At 47.3% G+C, this 21371-nt stretch overlaps 1 protein-coding gene across 3 annotated transcripts in view; it reads right to left on the bottom strand.

Moving 5' to 3' along the window:
* The window catches only part of LOC121574699 (homeodomain-interacting protein kinase 1), a 63584-nt gene that overhangs the window by 16355 nt on the left and 25858 nt on the right, over positions 1-21371 (bottom strand). For all 3 annotated transcript variants that reach the window (XM_041887239.2, XM_041887240.2, XM_041887238.2), the window contains exons 8-11: positions 15266-15450; positions 14954-15098; positions 13629-13815; positions 6805-6923 (exon numbers count right to left, since the gene is read on the bottom strand). In XM_041887239.2, the coding sequence (XP_041743173.1) occupies positions 6805-6923; positions 13629-13815; positions 14954-15098; positions 15266-15450 (636 nt within the window). The remainder of the gene's footprint in view (positions 1-6804; positions 6924-13628; positions 13816-14953; positions 15099-15265; positions 15451-21371) is intronic.

Here is a 21371-nt window from a genome sequence, read left to right on the forward strand (position 1 = left end):
AAACAACCAGCTATCATAGCTAAAGAGAGAGAAGAGTTAGTCGCTGATGGGGCACAGACAGACAGAGACAGACAGGCAGAGACAGACAGACAGACAGACAGACAGACAGACAGACAGAGACAGGCAGACAGACAGACAGACAGACAGACAGACAGACAGGCAGAGACAGACAGACAGGCAGAGACAAACAGACAGACAGACAAAGACAGACAGACAGGGAGACAGACAGACAGACAGACAGGAGACAGACAGACAGACAGACAGACAGACAGAGACAGACAGACAGACAGAGACAGACAGACAGACAGACAGACAGACAGACAGACAGAGACAGACAGAGACAGACAGACAGAGAGATGGCTGCAGTGCAGACTAGCTCTCCAACAAAAACAGTCATGCCATTATTGCCATTATTGCCTTTATCGTGTAGTGGTTTGCAAGGAGAACGATTTCCCTAATAATCTTATTTAGGCTACACATCAGAAATCAGGCTACCTGATGGGATTTTGATAAATGCACAAAATCGCCAATCAAAATAAACAAACATTCTCCCACAGCGACCATGTTATTTTGGGGAAGCCTATTTGATTCTGAGTTCAGACACAAAGTTTGTATGCGAAAGCTATTTCTAAGATGCATACTTTCAGTTTTTCCCGAACTCACTTCACTCGCGCATAAGAGGGAGGCTTGCGCTGCTGGTGCTGCCGCATGTGCAGATCAAATACACAGCTGGAACACCGATTAAGCCGTTTACAGGTCCTAATCACACCGCTGGAACGCCGATTAAGCCGTTTACAGGTCCTAATCACAGCTGGAACAACGATTAAGCCGTTTACAGGTCCTAATCACACCGCTGGAACACCGATTAAGCCGTTTACAGGTCCTAATCACACGACTGGAACACCGATTAAGCCGTTTACAGGTCCTAATCACACAGCTGGAACACCGATTAAGCCGTTTACAGGTCCTAATCACACTGCTGGAACACCGATTAAGCCGTTTACAGGTCCTAATCACACTGCTGGAACACCGATTAAGCCGTTTACAGGTCCTAATCACACTGCTGGAACACCGATTAAGCCGTTTACAGGTCCTAATCACAGCTGGAACACCGATTAAGCCGTTTACAGGTCCTAATCACAGCTGGAACACCGATTAAGCCGTTTACAGGTCCTAATCACAGCTGGAACGCCGATTAAGCCGTTTACAGGTCCTAATCACACCGCTGGAACGCCGATTAAGCCGTTTACAGGTCCTAATCACACCGCTGGAACGCCGATTAAGCCGTTTACAGGTCCTAATCACAGCTGGAACACCGATTAAGCCGTTTACAGGTCCTAATCACACAGCTGGAACACCGATTAAGCCGTTTACAGGTCCTAATCACACCGCTGGAACGCCGATTAAGCTGTTTACAGGTCCTAATCACACTCCTGGAACGCCGATTAAGCCGTTTACAGGTCCTAATCACACCGCTGGAACGCCGATTAAGCCGTTTACAGGTCCTAATCACACTGCTGGAACGCCGATTAAGCCGTTTACAGGTCCTAATCACAGCTGGAACACCGATTAAGCCGTTTACAGGTCCTAATCACAGCTGGAACACCGATTAAGCCGTTTACAGGTCCTAATCACACCGCTGGAACGCCGATTAAGCCGTTTACAGGTCCTAATCACACAGCTGGAACACCGATTAAGCCGTTTACAGGTCCTAATCACACAGCTGGAAGGCCGATTAAGCCGTTTACAGGTCCTAATCACACTCCTGGAAGGCCGATTAAGCCGTTTACAGGTCCTAATCACACTCCTGGAACGCCGATTAAGCCGTTTACAGGTCCTAATCACACTCCTGGAACACCGATTAAGCCGTTTACAGGTCCTAATCACACTCCTGGAACACCGATTAAGCCGTTTACAGGTCCTAATCACAGCTGGAACACCGATTAAGCCGTTTACAGGTCCTAATCACACTCCTGGAACACCGATTAAGCCGTTTACAGGTCCTAATCACACCGCTGGAACGCCGATTAAGCCGTTTACAGGTCCTAATCACACCGCTGGAACGCCGATTAAGCCGTTTACAGGTCCTAATCACACCGCTGGAACTGAAGTAGCCTCTCAAGCCAATCGTAGGATGTGACGACAGAACTGAAGCATATCGTACAATCTGGCATCAAGATTTTAACCCCCTAAGGTAGATGACCTCACCCCCCAGCGGAAATCTAATTAGCATAATAAATAATCCCCATAAAGTTTAAGATAGAGAAATCAGAAATGCATTGGATGCGTCTCAATCCACTGCATCCGCCGATGTCGAACTTCCGCATCTGCGGTGAAAGGTGACAGAGCTAGGGAGGTGTTTGTCAGACCATGAGACATCCCCAAAATCGGTCTTCTCACAAAATGGTCTGTAGCGTCTGAACGTTTTGCCGTTTGTATGGGCTAATAGGGGTCTTAAAATTAAAATTAAATAGCAAAATGATCCTTGGAATGACCTTCTTAAAACAATTCCATATAGCTTAGTAGAACCCCCCCACCCCGGTTTAGTCAGGGCTTAGACTGTTTAGTGCCAAAAATAAGGGGTTAAATACATGTTAATATATATATATATACACACAATCCTGATCTTTCTTATATCTCAGATACAGGACAAAAACTTCAGAACAAAAGTACTTTGTCATTTTGGGGGGGACTATCGGTTAATGTTCATCAAATAATGTATTTATTTTTTATACTTGAAGGGGTCTTTAAATTCAAAACCAAATAGCAAAATGATCCTTGGTATGACCTTATTAAAACAATTCCATATAGCTTAGTAGAACCCCCCCCTCCCCGTCTTAGACTATTATGTATTAATCTGGTAAAATCGTACAGTGTGACGTGTGATAACCGTAAAAGACTGAATCCGCCGTACAGAGGGAGGGAAGGTAGGAGATGGGAAAGGAGGTAGGTAGGGAAGAAGGAAGCTAGGGAAGAAGGAGGGTAGGAGATGGGAAAGGAGGTAGGTAGGGAAGAAGGAGGGTAGGAGATGGGAAAGGAGGTAGCTAGGGAAGAAGGAGGGTAGGAGATGGGAAAGGAGGTAGCTAGGGAAGAAGGAGGGTAGGAGATGGGAAAGGAGGTAGCTAGGGAAGAAGGTAGCTAGGGAAGAAGGAGGGTGGGAGATGGGAAAGGAGGTAGCTAGGGAAGAAGGAGGGTAGGAGATGGGAAAGGAGGTAGCTAGGGAAGAAGGTAGCTAGGGAAGAAGGAGGGTAGGAGATGGGAAAGGAGGTAGCTAGGGAAGAAGGAGGGTAGGAGATGGGAAAGGAGGTAGGTAGGGAAGAAGGAAGCTAGGGAAGAAGGAGGGTAGGAGATGGGAAAGGAGGTAGGTAGGGAAGAAGGAGGGTAGGAGATGGGAAAGGAGGTAGCTAGGGAAGAAGGAGGGTAGGAGATGGGAAAGGAGGTAGCTAGGGAAGAAGGAGGGTAGGAGATGGGAAAGGAGGTAGCTAGGGAAGAAGGTAGCTAGGGAAGAAGGAGGGTAGGAGATGGGAAAGGAGGTAGCTAGGGAAGAAGGAGGGTAGGAGATGGGAAAGGAGGTAGCTAGGGAAGAAGGTAGCTAGGGAAGAAGGAGGGTAGGAGATGGGAAAGGAGGTAGCTAGGGAAGAAGGAGGGTAGGAGATGGGAAAGGAGGTAGCTAGGGAAGAAGGAGGGTAGGAGATGGGAAAGGAGGTAGCTAGGGAAGAAGGAGGGTAGGAGATGGGAAAGGAGGTAGCTAGGGAAGAAGGAGGGTAGGAGATGGGAAAGGAGGTAGCTAGGGAAGAAGGAGGGTAGGAGATGGGAAAGGAGGTAGGTAGGGAAGAAGGAGGGTAGGAGATGGGAAAGGAGGTAGCTAGGGAAGAAGGAGGGTAGGAGATGGGAAAGGAGGTAGCTAGGGAAGAAGGAGGGTAGGAGATGGGAAAGGAGGTAGCTAGGGAAGAAGGAGGGTAGGAGATGGGAAAGGAGGTAGCTAGGGAAGAAGGAGGGTAGGAGATGGGAAAGGAGGTAGGTAGGGAAGAAGGAGGGTAGGAGATGGGAAAGGAGGTAGCTAGGGAAGAAGGAGGGTAGGAGATGGGAAAGGAGGTAGCTAGGGAAGAAGGAGGGTAGGAGATGGGAAAGGAGGTAGCTAGGGAAGAAGGAGGGTAGGAGATGGGAAAGGAGGTAGCTAGGGAAGAAGGAGGGTAGGAGATGGGAAAGGAGGTAGCTAGGGAAGAAGGAGGGTAGGAGATGGGAAAGGAGGTAGCTAGGGAAGAAGGAGGGTAGGAGATGGGAAAGGAGGTAGCTAGGGAAGAAGGAGGGTAGGAGATGGGAAAGGAGGTAGCTAGGGAAGAAGGAAGCTAGGGAAGAAGGAGGGTAGGAGATGGGAAAGGAGGTAGCTAGGGAAGAAGGAGGGTAGGAGATGGGAAAGGAGGTAGCTAGGGAAGAAGGAGGGTAGGAGATGGGAAAGGAGGTAGGTAGGGAAGAAGGAGGGTAGGAGATGGGAAAGGAGGTAGCTAGGGAAGAAGGAGGGTAGGAGATGGGAAAGGAGGTAGCTAGGGAAGAAGGAGGGTAGGAGATGGGAAAGGAGGTAGCTAGGGAAGAAGGAGGGTAGGAGATGGGAAAGGAGGTAGCTAGGAAAGAAGGAGGGTAGGAGATGGGAAAGGAGGTAGCTAGGGGAAGAAGGAGGGTAGGAGATGGGAAAGGAGGTAGCTAGGGAAGAAGGAGGGTAGGAGATGGGAAAGGAGGTAGCTAGGGAAGAAGGAGGGTAGGAGATGGGAAAGGAGGTAGCTAGGGAAGAAGGAAGCTAGGGAAGAAGGAGGGTAGGAGATGGGAAAGGAGGTAGCTAGGGAAGAAGGAGGGTAGGAGATGGGAAAGGAGGTAGCTAGGGGAAGAAGGAGGGTAGGAGATGGGAAAGGAGGTAGCTAGGGAAGAAGGAGGGTAGGAGATGGGAAAGGAGGTAGCTAGGGAAGAAGGAGGGTAGGAGATGGGAAAGGAGGTAGCTAGGGAAGAAGGAGGGTAGGAGATGGGAAAGGAGGTAGCTAGGGAAGAAGGAGGGTAGGAGATGGGAAAGGAGGTAGGTAGGGAAGAAGGATGGTAGGAGATGGGAAAGGAGGTAGCTAGGGAAGAAGGAGGGTAGGAGATGGGAAAGGAGGTAGCTAGGGAAGAAGGAGGGTAGGAGATGGGAAAGGAGGTAGCTAGGGAAGAAGGAGGGTAGGAGATGGGAAAGGAGGTAGCTAGGGAAGAAGGAGGGTAGGAGATGGGAAAGGAGGTAGCTAGGGAAGAAGGAGGGTAGGAGATGGGAAAGGAGGTAGTGGAACTGAGTACTGGGGGGCTACGCCTGTTACCGTGGGGGGGTGGAGGGTGGCCACCATCAGGGGTGTGCAGGAGCCCTGGGGGAGGGAGGTGGAGGGTGTAGGGAGGAGGGTGTAGGGAGGAGGGGATGGGGCAGCAAAGGGTGGAGGAGGAGGACGGTTAACTCAGAAGGTCCAGACTCACTTCATGGCTGAATACCTTCTCTCAGTGGCAAATACTAATTCCTTTAGAGAAGTGGACTGTGTGTGGACTGATTGAGGACACCAAGGTTAGTTTATAGATCGATCAGGGTTGTGGGTTGACTGTGGACTGATTGAGGTTAGATTGATAGATCTGGGTTGTCAAGGTGAAGATGATAAGCCACTGGCTGATCCATGGCCGAGAGGTCTGACAGAGGTCTGGGAGTGGAGAAACTGGCTGATCCATGGCCGAGAGGTCTGACAGAGGTCTGGGAGTGGAGAAACTGGCTGATCCATGGCTGAGAGGTCTGACAGAGGTCTGGGAGTGGGGAAACTGGCTGATCCATGGCTGAGAGGTCTGACAGAGGTCTGGGAGTGGAGAAACTGGCTGATCCATGGCTGAGAGGTCTGACAGAGGTCTGGGAGTGGAGAAACTGGCTGATCCATGGCTGAGAGGTCTGACAGAGGTCTGGGAGTGGAGAAACTGGCTGATCCATGGCTGAGAGGTCTGACAGAGGTCTGGGAGTGGAGAAACTGGCTGATCCATGGCTGAGAGGTCTGACAGAGGTCTGGGAGTGGGGAAACTGGCTGATCCATGGCTGAGAGGTCTGACAGAGGTCTGGGAGTGGGGAAACTGGCTGATCCATGGCTGAGAGGTCTGACAGAGGTCTGGGAGTGGAGAAACTGGCTGATCCATGGCTGAGAGGTCTGACAGAGGTCTGGGAGTGGAGAAACTGGCTGATCCATGGCTGAGAGGTCTGGGAGTGGAGAAACTGGCTGATCCATGGCTGAGAGGTCTGACAGAGGTCTGGGAGTGGAGAAACTGGCTGATCCATGGCTGAGAGGTCTGACAGAGGTCTGGGAGTGGAGAAACTGGCTGATCCATGACTGAGAGGTCTGACAGAGGTCTGGGAGTGGAGAAACTGGCTGATCCATGGCTGAGAGGTCTGAGAGAGGTCTGGGAGTGGAGAAATTGGCTGATCCATGGCTGAGAGGAGAAACTGAATTCTATCCAAGCGGAACGATCGGACAAAATAGGAATCTGCTCTATTTCGGCTAGCTCCGCCCCCTTGCTTCCTGTCTGGAAAGCCCTCCACTCTCAAAAGGTATTCTGTTCTGAGCCACTGGGGCTCGAGTTTGAGACCCAGCCGGAAGCCAGACCGGGCAGGAATGAGAACACATTCACTTACACACAAAGACGATAAAGCCAACCTACAACACAGAAATGTTCATTTTGTTACGCACACACACACACACACACACACACACACACACACACACACACACACACACACACACACACACACACACACACTCGTACCTGCGTAAGCATGGCAGGCTGCAGCTGCAGTGGCTGTGTTGATTGGTTCTGGGTCACTATGGGGACTGAACTGTCCATCCTCCCTGGGAATCCAGAGCTCTTATTGGAGGATTGGAGCCCTGCAGACAGAGGAACAGCCAATCAGTAACCACCAACACAATAGAGGTTGCCACAGCAACAGGACTCCCGCGGGTCTTGCGGGATTCTGGCAGGAATGGGAGTGACATTCTAGAATCCAGCCTGGGACAGGACCAGATGGGATTGGCAGTCCACAGGAACGAGCAGTACAGGAATAGTTATAAACTATTCCTGTTATAAACTACAGTGAGGGAAAAAAGTATTTGATCCCCTGCTGTTTTTGTACGTTTGCCCACTGACAAAGAAATGATCAGTCTATAATTTTAATGGTAGGTTTATTTGAACAGTGAGAGACAGAATAACAACAAAAAATCCAGAAAAACGCATGTCAAAAATGTTATAAATTGATTTGCATTTTAAAGAGGGAAATAAGTATTTGACCCCTCTGCAAAACATTACTTAGTACTTGGTGGCAAAACCCTTGTTGGCAATCACAGAGGTCAGACGTTTCTTGTAGTTGGCCACCAGGTTTGCAAACATCTCAGGAGGGATTTTGTCCCACTCCTCTTTGCAGATCTTCTCCAAGTCATTAAGGTTTCGAGGCTGACGTTTGGCAACTCGAACCTTCAGCTCCCTCCACAGATTTTCTATGGGATTAAGGTCTGGAGACTGGCTAGGCCACTCCAGGACCTTAATGTGCCTCTTCTTGAGCCACTCCTTTGTTGCCTTGGCCGTGTGTTTTGGGTCATTGTCATCCTGGAATACCCATCCACGACCCATTTTCAATGCCCTGGCTGAGGGAAGGAGGTTCTCACCCAAGATTTGACGGTACATGGCCCCGTCCATCGTCCCTTTGATGCGGTGAAGTTGTCCTGTCCCCTTAGCAGAAAAACACCCCCAAAGCATAATGTTTCCACCTCCATGTTTGACAGTGGGGATGGTGTTCTTGGGGTCATAGGCAGCATTCCTCCTCCTCCAAACACGGCGAGTTGAGTTGATGCCAAAGAGCTCCATTTTGGTCTCATCTGACCACAACACTTTCACCCAGTTTTCCTCTGAATCATTCAGATGTTCATTGGCAAACTTCAGACGGGCCTGTATATGTGCTTTCTTGAGCAGGGGGACCTTGCGGCGCTGCAGGATTTCAGTCCTTCACGGCGTAGTGTGTTACCAATTGTTTTCTTGGTGACTATGGTCCCAGCTGCCTTGAGCTCATTGACAACATCCTCCCGCGTAGTTCTGGGCTGATTCCTCACCGTTCTCTTGATCATTGCAACTCCACAAGGTGAGATCTTGCATGGAGCCCCAGGCCGAGGGAGATTGACAGGTCTTTTGTGTTTCTTCCATTTGCGAATAATCGCACCAACTGTTGTCACCTTCTCACCAAGCTGCTTGGCGATGGTCTTGTAGCCCATTCCAGCCTTGTGTAGGTCTACAATCTTGTCCCTGACATCCTTGGAGAGCTCTTTGGTCTTGGTCATGGTGGAGAGTTTGGAATCTGATTGATTGATTGCTTCTGTGGACAGGTGTCTTTTATACAGGTAACAAGCTGAGATTAGGAGCACTCCCTTTAAGAGTGTGCTCCTAATCTCAGCTCGTTACCTGTATAAAAGACACCTGGGAGCCAGAAATCTTTCTGACTGAGAGGGGGTCAAATACTCATTAAAATGCAAATTAATTTATAACATTTTTGACATGCGTTTTTCTGGATTTTTTTGTTGTTATTCTGTCTCTCACTGTTCAAATGAACCTACCATTAAAATTATAGACTGATCATTTCTTTGTCAGTGGGCAAACGTACAAAATCATCAGGGGATCAAATACTTTTTTCCCCTCACTGTATACTATATATACAAAGGTATGTGGACACCCCTTCAAATGAGTGGATTCGGCTATTACAGCCACACCCGTTGCTGACAGGTGTATAAAATCGAGCACACAGCCATGCAATCTCCATAGACAAACATTGACAGTAGAATGGCCTTACTGAAGAGCTCAGTGACTTTCAACGTGCCACCGTCATAGGGATGCCACCTTTCCAACAAGTCAGTTCGTTAAATTTCTGCCCTGCTAGAGCTGCCCCGGTCAACTGTAAGTGCTGTTATTGTGAAGAAGAAACGTCTAGGAGCAACAACGGCTCAGCCGCAAAGTGGTAGGCCACGCAAGCTCACAGAACGGAACCGCCGAGTGCTGAAGCGCGTAGCACGTAAATATTGTCTGTCCTCGGTTGCAACACTCACTACCAAGTTCCAAACTGCCTCTGGAAGCAACGTCAGCACAATAACTGTTAGTCGGGAGCTTCATGAAATGGGTTTGGAAGAACTTGACTGGCCTGCACAGAGCCCTGACCTCAACCCCATTGAACACCTTTGGGATGAATTGGAACTGACTGTTAAAAGTAAAGGTGAAGACCAAGAAGGCAAAATCACTTTCCTTAAATGGATCCATAAAGGAAAGAAAATGGCTATTAATGTGTACGCTCCGAATTTCTATGATCATACTTTTTTTAAATTCTCTGAACAGCATATTGTTAGAATTAACTGAATTCCATCTGGTTATTGGGACAGACATGAATGTCATTCTGGACATGCAGGACAAATCTAACAAGACCAACTAAAATCTACAGGCAACCAAGGCTCTCCATCATATACTCTCTGATTACAACCTCATTGATGCCTGGCGGGCAAAAGCAAAAGATTACACTTTCTACACAAACAGGCACAAAACACTATTATCTACTCCTCTATTTTATTTAATCAAGAAAATATAAATTCGACATATGAGTCTATCTGATCATCATACTTTATAAACTGCCAGATACCAATTTCAGAATATCCTAAAAGAGCCACGTGCTTTAACGTTTCCTTACTGCAAAATATTTTGAAACTGAATTGATTTAATTCATAATGATTTTTTTTTCAATTAAGTTGACGATCCTTGGATTTTATGGGACGCCATTAAAGGTTTTATAATAGCATTTGAATAAATCACAATTAAAAGAACACATCAGAACTGGAAAAGTTGTTAACGACATTAACAACTGGTTTGGACGGTATTCCTCCTGAGGTCTATTTAACATTTTGGAACCAATTAAGTCCACTGTTAGTTGAAATGATGAACACAGCCGTTCACAAAGATTCATTTGGAAGGGATGTAAACTCATTCCGCTTTTATAAAAAGGTAAGGACGCCACCATCTCTCCATCTTCGATAAACAAACTATTTTCTAAAATTCTTACTTATCCAAATTGGTACATCCAGACCAAAGTTAGTTAAAAATACCCGATAATGACAAAGTTAAAACATGTTTTTGGACATTTTTGCAAATGTATTGAAAATGAAATACAGAAATCTCCTTTACATAAGTATTCACGCCCCTTTGCTATGACACTCCAAATTGAGCTCAGGTGCATCCAATTTCCTTTGATCATCCTTGAGATGAGTCCACCTGTGGTAAATGAAATCGTTTGGACATGATTTAGAAGGAAACACACCTGTCTATATAAGGTCCCACAGTTGACAGTGCATGTCAGAACAGAAACTATACCATGAAGTGTAAGGAACTGTCCGTAGTTCTCCCAGACAGAATTGTGATGAGGCATGTATCTGGGGAAGGGTATAAAATAACTTCTAGAGTTGAACGTTTCCAAGAGCACAGTGGTCTCCATCGTTGGGAAATGGAAGAAATATGTAACTACCCAGACTCTGCCTAGAGCTGACCGTCCGACCAAACTGAGCAACCGGCAAGAAGGACCTTGGTCAGGGAGGTGACCAAGAACCCAATGACCACTCTGACAGAACTACAGAGTTCCTTGGCTGAGATGGGAGAACCTGCCAGAAGGACAACCGTCTCTACAGCACTTCACCAATCTGGGCTTTATGGGAGTGGCCAGGCGGAAGTCACTCCTGAGAAAAAGGCACGGCAGCACGCCTGGAGTTGGCAAAAAGGCATGTGAAAGACATACGGCAAAAGACTGGTCTGATGAGATAAAAATGTAACTCTTTGGCCTGAATGCAAAGCGCTATGTCTGGAGAAAACCAGGCACAGCTCATCACCCGTCTAACACCATCCCTACCGTGAAGCATGGTGGTGGCAGCATCATGCTATGGGGATGCTTTTCAGCGGTAGGGACTGGGAGACTGGTAAGGATAGAGGGAACAATGAATGGAGCCAAATACAGGCAAATCCTTGATGAGAACCTGCTTCAGAGTGCAAATGACATTAGACTGGGGTGAAGATTTAAGTTCCAACAGGACAATGACCTCAAGCATACAGCCAAAGCAACGCTGGAATGGCTTCAGAACAAGGATGTGAAAGTCCTTGAGTGGCCCAGCCAAAGCTTGAGAAAATCTGCAAGGAAGTATGGGAGAAAATCCCCAAATCCAGATGTGCAAAGCTGATACAGACATACCCAAGACGACTCAAAGCTTGAATCACTCAGGGGTGTGATTTGCAAAATTTTCTAAAAACAGGTTTTCACTTTGTCATTATGGGGCATTGTGTGTAGATGGGTCAGAAAAAAATATATATTTAATCCATTTGGAATTCAGGCTTAACACAAAATGTGGAATAAGTCAAGGGGAATGAATCCTTTCTGAAGGCGCCGTATGTCCTTTTTGAAGACTAGTCTGTTAAAAAGAACCTATCACAGAAAGAAAATGAGGAACTAATACAAAGTTGGTCACACCAAATTAATATCCCCCTCCCCATTCCGTCGGCTCACCCTCGCGCCTCGCTCCAGTTGTAGCCAGTCACTACTTTACCTTAGATATCAACGTACAGTACCAGTCAAACGTTTGGACACACCTACTCATTCCAGGGTTTTTCTTTATGTTTTACTATTTTCTACATTGTAGAATAATAGTGAAGACATGAAAACTATGAAATAACACATGTGGAATCATGTAGTAACCAAAAAAGTGTTAAACAAATCTAAATATATTTTATATTTGAGATTCTTCAAATAGCCACCCTTGATGAGAGCTTTTGCCTGGAGGTGTGTTGGGTCATTGTCCTGTTGAAAAACAAATGATAGTCCCACTAAGCCCAAACCAGATGGGATGACGTATCTCTGCAGAATGCTGTGGTAGCCATGCTGGTTAAGTGCGCTTAGAATTCTAAAAAAATCACAGACAGTGTCACCAGCAAAGCACCCCCCACACCATAACACCTCCTCCTCCAAGCTTTACGGTGGGAACTACACATGAGATCATCCATTCACCCACACCGCGTCTCACAAAGACACGGCGCTTGGAACCAAAAATCTCCAATTTGGACTCCAGACCAAAGGACACATTTCCACCAGTCTAATGTCCATTGCTCATGTTTCTTGGCCCAAGCAAGTCTCTTCTTCTTATTGGTGTCCTTTAGTAGTGTTTTTTTTGCAGCAAATCGACCATGAAGGCCTGATTCACACAGTCCCCTCTGAACAGTTGATGTTGAGATGTGTCTGTTACTTGAACTCTGTTAAGCATCTATTTGGGCTGCAATTTCTGAGGCTGGTAACTCTAATGAACTTATCCTCTGCAGCAGAGGTAACTCTGGGTCTTCCATTCCTGTGGCGGTCCTCATGAGAGTCAGTTTGATCATAGCGCTTGATGGTTTTTGCGACTGCACTTGAAGAAACTTTCAAAGTTCTTGAAATGTTCCGTATTGACTGACCTTCATGTCATAAAGTAATGATGGACTGTCGTTTCTCTTTGCTTATTTGAGCTGTTCTTGCCAATATATGGACTTGGTCTTTTACTAAATAGGGCTATCTTCTGTATACCACCTCTACCTTGTCACAACACAACTGATTGGCTCAAACGCATTAAGAAGTAAAGAAATTCCACAAATTAACTTTTAACAAGGCACACCTGTTAATTGAAATGCATTCCAGGTGACTACCTCATGAAGCTGGTTGAGAGAATGCCAAGAGTGTGCAAAGCTGTCATCAAGGGAAAGGGTGGCTATTTGAAGAATCTCAAATATAAAATATATTTTGATTTGTTTAACACTTTTTTTGGTTACTATATGATTCCATATGTGTTATGTGATAGTTTTGATGTCTTCACTATTATTCTGCAATGTAAAAAATAGTAAAAATAAAGAAAAACCCTTGAATGGGTAGGTGTGTCCAACCTTTTGACTGGTAGTGTATGTCAGTGAATGATGAAGCTTTCAAGAGAGGAATTGACTTCATCAGACTCTGGGTAAGTAGAAGGGCTGCCTTCACTGCCAAAATATCTGATATTGTGGTTGTTATCAGCAGGGCAGGCTGGTGTCTGGTGAGCGCTGAGCAGCAGCCAAATCGGAGGCAGTTGCTATGGCTACCCACGCGCACAGCGGGGAACAGACAGACGAGCAGCTAACAGAGGAAGTTATTTTCAGATTTCTGAACGTAATAATGAGCACGGCATGGGACGGCAGTGATTTTTATCAGGACGGGACAGGAAAGTTCTGGGGTTACAGAACTGTTTTTAGGATCTGGACAGCACGGGAAAAAGGCGGGACAGGAATGGATTTTCACTCCCGTGTCAACCTCTATAATAATGTTACTCCCTCCCATCAAAAATACAACGTCATTCATAGGTAATGACTGTGTTATTACACTGAACCATGCAATTTCCTTAGAAACTCAAATTAGCCTGACCCCGGTAACAGTGCTGGTCTAAAAAGGGGGAATCTCCATTGAGCATGCTTTTCAGTACAGGACCAGGCTTAATCTGTGTCTCGGAAACCGTCCCAAAGTATTCCTGTTTTACCCTGTATGGTGTTTGGTGGGCAGACGAAGAGAGTCTGCTGGAAGGGCTCAGTCTGGCAGGCCAGGCCTGTGGGGCGAGCCTGCAGGGGGACACTCTGTTGGGCCAGCCCAGGGATGTTGATAGTGGCCTGCTGGTACAGGGCTGGCTGGTAGTTCAGGAGAGGAACAGCTCCCCCGGCTGACGGCACCTGATGGTACAGTCCAGTTATAGTTAGAATACTGGTCACACTCAGTTGGAAGTTCATAGTTATCCAATACCATTCTGTTCTGTTCTGTTTAAAGGGCAATTCCACCTAAATTAGCATTTTGGGTTGTTATTATGAAGTATTCAGTGATGCCTACATATTTTTAGTATTATTTTATGATTTCATGTCTATTGACTGTTTATAGATGAACAAAATGGGAAACTTCTACTTTATTACGTACATGAGCAGGAATCCTACTTTATTACGGACATGAGCAGGAATCCTACTTTATTACGGACATGAGCAGGAATCCTACTTTATTACGTGCATGAGCAGGAATCCTACTTTATTACGTGCATGAGCAGGAATCCTACTTTATTACGTGCATGAGCAGGAATCCTACTTTATTACGGACATGAGCAGGAATCCTACTTTATTACGTGCATGAGCAGGAATCCTACTTTATTAGTAACCTATATAACAAGTCTGTAGTTCTCTGATCTTATTGGTTGGAACAGGGTCTGGAACTGGAACTGCTACTTTGTGTTGCCAAAGACATTTTCATCCTCAATTAGACTTCAACTGTATGACGTCGCTGAAAGTATACACTGGCCTTAACTTGTATGTGTGTGTGTGTATGTACCTGGCTGAGCTGGTTGCTGAAGGTGACAGTGTGTATGTACCTGGCTGAGCTGGTTGCTGAAGGTGACAGTGTGTATGTACCTGGCTGAGCTGGTTGCTGAAGGTGACAGTGTGTATGTACCTGGCTGAGCTGGTTGCTGAAGGTGACAGTGTGTATGTACCTGGCTGAGCTGGTTGTTGAAGGTGACAGTGTGTATGTACCTGGCTGAGCTGGTTGCTGAAGGTGACAGTGTGTATGTACCTGGCTGAGCTGGCTGAGCTGGTTGCTGAAGGTGACAGTGTGTATGTACCTGGCTGAGCTGGTTGCTGAAGGTGACAGTGTGTATGTACCTGGCTGAGCTGGTTGCTGAAGGTGACAGTGTGTATGTACCTGGCTGAGCTGGCTGCTGAAGGTGACAGTGTGTATGTACCTGGCTGAGCTGGCTGAGCTGGTTGCTGAAGGTGACAGTGTGTGTGTACCTGGCTGAGCTGGTTGCTGAAGGTGACAGTGTGTATGTACCTGGCTGAGCTGGTTGCTGAAGGTGACAGTGAGGTTGCCGGTGGCAGCACTGGGAAGAGTGTTCGTGGAGAAGAGAGTTTTGTTGTTGTCGAACGATGAGCTCCTACGCTTACAGAGCTCCATGTTCTGAAAGCAAGACTTCACACTGCAGGGGGAGAGACAATCAAATAATCAATTGATCGATCAAATAATTTAACCAATCAATAAACCAATCAAATTTCACCCACAAAGGGAAAAGTCAAATGTAGAAACACCCCACACTTAAGACACCTACACGTACATCTTTCCACACACAATGACAGGTGTACGTACTGGGAGCTGTGAGGGAAGTCCAGCAGGTGACTCATGGTGACGAAGGGATGACCCAGCGTCTTAGTGGGCGTGATCCTCTTGTCAGCATCCAATCGGAGCATCCGCTTCAGCAGGTCGATGAACTCCCTCCTATCAGCTTTCTCCGCCAGCATGTCCGTCCCCTCCAGGTGAGATGAGAGGTTGACCTGCACCAGGAAGTGGAAGAGGAAGTGATGCAACAGGATGGAGTGGTCAGGTTGGATGAAGGGTGAAGCTGCCGCTAAAGACAGAGCTAAGGTCAGTTTTGGGGTTTCATCCCCTCTAATAGATTAGGACTTGGGGAGGGTGAGCTACCTGGTCGTGATGCTACCTGGTCGAGCTGCTACCTGGTCGTGCTGCTACCTGGTCGTGCTGCTACCTGGTCGTGATGCTACCTGGTCGAGCTGCTACCTGGTCGTGCTGCTACCTGGTCGTGCTGCTACCTGGTCGTGATGCTACCTGGTCGAGCTGCTACCTGGTCGTGCTGCTACCTGGTCGTGCTGCTACCTGGTCGTGATGCTACCTGGTCGTGATGCTACCTGGTCGTGGTGCTACCTGGTCGTGCTGCTACCTGGTCGTGGTGCTACCTGGTCGTGCTGCTACCTGGTCGTGCTGCTACCCGGTCGTGCTGCTACCCGGTCGTGGTGCTACCCGGTCGTGGTGCTACCTGGTCGTGGTGCTACCTGGTCGTGGTGCTACCTGGTCGTGGTGCTACCTGGTCGAGCTGCTACCTGGTCGTGATGCTACCTGGTCCAGCTGCTACCTGGTCGTGCTGCTACCTGGTCGAGCTGCTACCTGGTCGTGGTGCTACCTGGTCGTGCTGCTACCTGGTCGTGCTGCTACCTGGTCGAGCTGCTACCTGGTCGTGGTGCTACCTGGTCGAGCTGCCACCTGGTCGAGCTGCCACCTGGTCGAGCTGCCACCTGGTCGTGATGCCACCTGGTCGTGATGCCACCTGGTCGTGCTGCCACCTGGTCGTGGTGCTACCTGGTCGTGGTGCTACCTGGTCGTGATGCTACCTGGTCGTGATGCTACCTGGTCGTGATGCTACCTGGTCGTGATGCTACCTGGTCGTGCTGCTACCTGGTCGTGCTGCTACCTGGTCGTGATGCTACCTGGTCGTGATGCTACCTGGTCGAGCTGCTACCTGGTCGTGAGTCTACCTGGTCGTGATGCTACCTGGTCGTGAGTCTACCTGGTCGTGATGCTACCTGGTCGTGATGCTACCTGGTCGTGATGCTACCTGGTCGTGCTGCTACCTGGTCGTGCTGCTACCTGGTCGTGATGCTACCTGGTCGTGCTGCTACCTGGTCGTGCTGCTACCTGGTCGTGCTGCTACCTGGTCGTGCTTCTACCTGGTCGTGCTGCTACCTGGTCGTGATGCTACCTGGTCGTGATGCTACCTGGTCGTGATGCTACCAGGGCCCGTATCCACAAAGCATCTCAGAGCAGGAAATTGGTGGTAAATGCTGAGAAGAGGCATTTTACTCTGATGGGTAAAAAAAAAACAAGCTATGCATGAAGCCTCTTTAGTCATAAGATTCCCACCTAGTCGGCAGATATTTAGCAGACCTCATGAGCTGTCCTAACCAGTTAAGAGTTACCAGAAGGTGTCTGGATAATAGAAAAATGCAGTGAGTCAGTGGTTCCTGCACCACATATAATTGCTTTGGAGTTGTTAAAATAATGTTTTGATATTCCTATAAGATCAATCCATAAATAACCTAGACCTACATGCAACAGTAGCTCTTGCGCCTTTGACAGTGATTTCACGTGATTGGCCTTTGCCTAAATACTTAGAACTAGGCTAATAAATAAACATTTTTCTTTTGATTATTTAATTACCTATATCATGTTATTTCAAGTTGTCCCTTTGGAGCGCAACATCACGTTGTTAATCTAAGGCCTATGTTAACTTTGTGTTCGATGAAAATGATAGACCTTTCAAACGTTAGATGCAATTATCGGATGCAACATTATCGACAAGTGACTTGACGCCTACTGTGCCAAAGTTAATTAGAGTTGTTAAACATGAGTGACGAGTGTGTTGATATAATGGTAATACAGTATTGTCAAAATTCCTGTTTTAACAACCATCAGAACTGGTAGATCGTGGACTACAGGAAACGGAGGGCCGAGCACGCCCCCATTCACATCGACGGGGCTGTAGTGGAGCAGGTTGAGAGCTTCAAGTTCTTCAGTGTCCACATCACTAAGGATCTATCATGGTCCAAACACACCAACACAGTCGTGAAGAGGGCACGACAACGCCTCTTCCCCCTCAGGAGGCTGAAAAGATTTGGCATGGGTCCTCAGATCCTCAAAACATTCTACAGCTGCACCAGTGAGAGCATCTTGACTGGCTGCATCACCGCCTGGTATGGCAACTGCTCGGCATCCGACCGCAAGGCGCTACAGAGGGTAGTGCATACGGCCCAGTACATCCAGGACCTCTATACCAGGCGGTGTCAGAGGAAGGCCCTAAAAATGGTCAAAGATGCCAGCCACCCAAGTCATAAACTGTTCTCTCTGCTACCGCATGACAAGCGGTACCGATGCGCCAAGTCTGGAACCAACAGGACCCTGAACAGTTTCTACCCCCAAGTCATAAGACTGCTAAATAGTTTGTTAAATAGTTAATCAAGAGCTTCCTATCACACACGCTGTGGTTACTGTCCATCCTGTTGTCACTTTATCCCTACCTATTTTTCTTTAAAAAAATTCTCTCTGGATTGTTGAGAAGTATTTTGTATTTGTATTTATTATGGATCCCCATTACTTCCTGCCAAGGCAGCAGCTACTCTTCCTGGGGTTTATTATGGATCCCCATTAGTTCCTGCCAAGGCAGCAGCTACTCTTCCTGGGGTTTATTATGGATCCCCATTAGTTCCTGCCAAGGCAGCAGCTACTCTTCCTGGGGTTTATTATGGATCCCCATTAGTTCCTGCCAAGGCAGCAGCTACTCTTCCTGGGGTTTATTATGGATCCCCATTAGTTCCTGCCAAGGCAGCAGCTACTCTTCCTGGGGTTTATTATGGATCCCCATTAGTTCCTGCCAAGGCAGCAGCTACTCTTCCTGGGGTTTATTATGGATCCCCATTAGTTCCTGCCAAGGCAGCAGCTACACTTCCTGGGGTCCAGCAACATTAAGGCAGTTCATACAATTTAAAAACATTACAATACATTCACAGATTTCACAACACACTGTGTGCCCTCAGGCCCCTACTCCACCACTACCACATATCTACAGTACAAAATCCATGTGTACGTGTGTGTATAGTGCGTATGTTATCATGTGTGTGTATGCATGTGTCTGTGCCTATGTTTGTGTTGCTTCACAGTCCCCGCTGTTCCATAGGTGTTTATTTTTCTTAAAATCTGATTGTACTGCTTGCATCAGTTACCTGATGTGGAATAGAGTTCCATGTAGCCATGGCTCTATGTAGTACTGTGCACCTCCCATAGTCTGTTCTGGACTTGGGGACTGTGAAGAGACCTCTGGTGGCATGTCTTGTGGGGTATTCATGGGTGTCCGAGCTGTGTGCCAGTAGTTCAAACAGACAGCTCGGTGCATTCAACATGTCAATACCTCTCACAAATACAAGTAGTGATGAAGTCAATCTCTCCTCCACTTTGAGCCAGGAGAGATTGACATGCATATTATTAATATTAGCTCTGTGTACATCCAAGGGCCAGCTGTGGTGCCCTGTTCTGAGCTAATTGCAATTTTAATAAGTCATTTTTTGTGGCACCTGACAACACAACTGAACAGTAGTCCAGGTGCGACAAAACTAGGGCCTGTAGGACCTGCCTTGTTGATAGTGTTGTTAAGAAGGCAGAGCAGCGCTTAATTATGTACAGACTTCTCCCCATCTTAGCTAATGTTGTATCAATATGCTTTGACACTGACAGTTTACAATCCAGGGTAACTCCAAGCAGTTTAGTCTCCTCAACTTGCTCAATTTCCATATTATTTATTACAAGATTTAGTTGAAGTTTAGGGTTTAGTGAATTATTTGACCCAAATTCAATGCTCTTAGTTGTAGAAATATTTAGGACTAACTTATTCCTTGCCACCCATTCAGAAACTAACTGTAGCTCTTTGTTTCATGTTGCAGTCATTTCAGTCGCTGTAGTAGCTGATGTGTATAGTGTTGAGTCATCCGCATACAAAGACACACTGGCTTTACTCAAAGCCAGTGGCATGTTGTTAGTAAAGATTGAAAAAAGTAAGGGGCCTAGACAGCTGCCCTGGGGAATTCCTGATTCTACCTGGATTATGTTGGAGAGGCTTCCAGTAAAGAACACCTTCTGTGTTCTGTTAGACAGGTAACTCTTTATCCACAATATAGCAGGGGGTGTAAAGCCATAACACATACGTTTTTCCAGCAGCAGACTATGATCGTTAGTGTCAAAAGCCGCACTGATGTCTAACAAAAGTAAGCGTTTCACTGTTAGTCTACACCTGTTGTTTACTAAGCATGTCACTAATACATTTTGATTTGAACATATTGGACAATAATTAAGAGTAGTTCCTCTCTACCCAGTACAGCCAGAAGAGGACTGGCCACCCCTCAGAGCCTGGTTCCCCTCTACCCAGTACAGCCAGTAGAGGACTGACCACCCCTCAGAGCCTGGTTCCCCTCTACCCAGTACAGCCAGAAGAGGACTGGCCACCCCTCAGAGCCTGGTACCCCTCTACCCAGTACAGCCAGAAGAGGACTGGCCACCCCTCAGAGCCTGGTTCCCCTCTACCCAGTACAGCCAGAAGAGGACTGGCCACCCCTCAGAGCCTGGTTCCCCTCTACCCAGTACAGCCAGAAGAGGACTGGCCACCCCTCAGAGCCTGGTTCCCCTCTACCCAGTACAGCCAGAAGAGGACTGGCCACCCCTCAGAGCCTGGTTCCTCTCTACCCAGTACAGCCAGAAGAGGACTGGCCACCCCTCAGAGCCTGGTTCCCCTCTACCCAGTACAGCCAGAAGAGGACTGGCCACCCCTCAGAGCCTGGTTCCCCTCTAGGTTTCTTCCTACGTTCCTGTTTTTCCTAGCCACTGTGCTTCTACATCTGCATTGCTTGCTCTTCGGGGGTTTGGCTCGGTTTCTGTATAAGCACTTTGTACCTAGCTGCATCATGTAGCATACCTAGCTGTATCATGTAGCATACCTAGCTGCATCATGTAGCATACCTACCTGCATCATGTAGCATACCTAGCTGTATCATACCTAGCTGCATCATGTAGCATACCTAGCTGCATCATGTAGCATACCTAGCTGCATCATGTAGCATACCTAGCTGTATCATGTATCATACCTAGCTGTATCATGTAGCATACCTAGCTGCATCATGTAGCATACCTAGCTGCATCATGTAGCATACCTAGCTGCATCATGTAGCATACCTAGCTGCATCATGTAGCATACCTAGCTGTATCATGTAGCATACCTAGCTGCATCATGTAGCATACCTAGCTGCATCATGTAGCATACCTAGCTGCATCATGTAGCATACCTAGCTGCATCATGTAGCATACCTAGCTGTATCATGTAGCATACCTAGCTGCATCATACCTAGCTGCATCATGTAGCATACCTAGCTGTATCATGTAGCATACCTAGCTGTATCATGTAGCATACCTAGCTGCATCATACCTAGCTGCATCATGTAGCATACCTAGCTGTATCATGTAGCATACCTACCTGCATCATGTAGCATACCTAGCTGCATCATGTAGCATACCTAGCTGCATCATGTAGCATACCTAGCTGTATCATGTAGCATACCTAGCTGCATCATGTAGCATACCTAGCTGCATCATGTAGCATACCTAGCTGCATCATGTAGCATACCTAGCTGCATCATGTAGCATACCTAGCTGCATCATGTAGCATACCTAGCTGCATCATGTAGCATACCTAGCTGTATCATACCTAGCTGCATCATGTAGCATACCTAGCTGCATACCTAGCTGCATCATGTAGCATACCTAGCTGCATACCTACCTGCATCATGTAGCATACCTACCTGCATCATGTAGCATACCTAGCTGCATCATGTAGCATACCTAGCTGCATACCTAGCTGTATCAT

This window comes from Coregonus clupeaformis, chromosome 10, assembly GCF_020615455.1.
Source record: "Coregonus clupeaformis isolate EN_2021a chromosome 10, ASM2061545v1, whole genome shotgun sequence".
Lineage (NCBI taxonomy): Eukaryota > Metazoa > Chordata > Actinopteri > Salmoniformes > Salmonidae > Coregonus > Coregonus clupeaformis.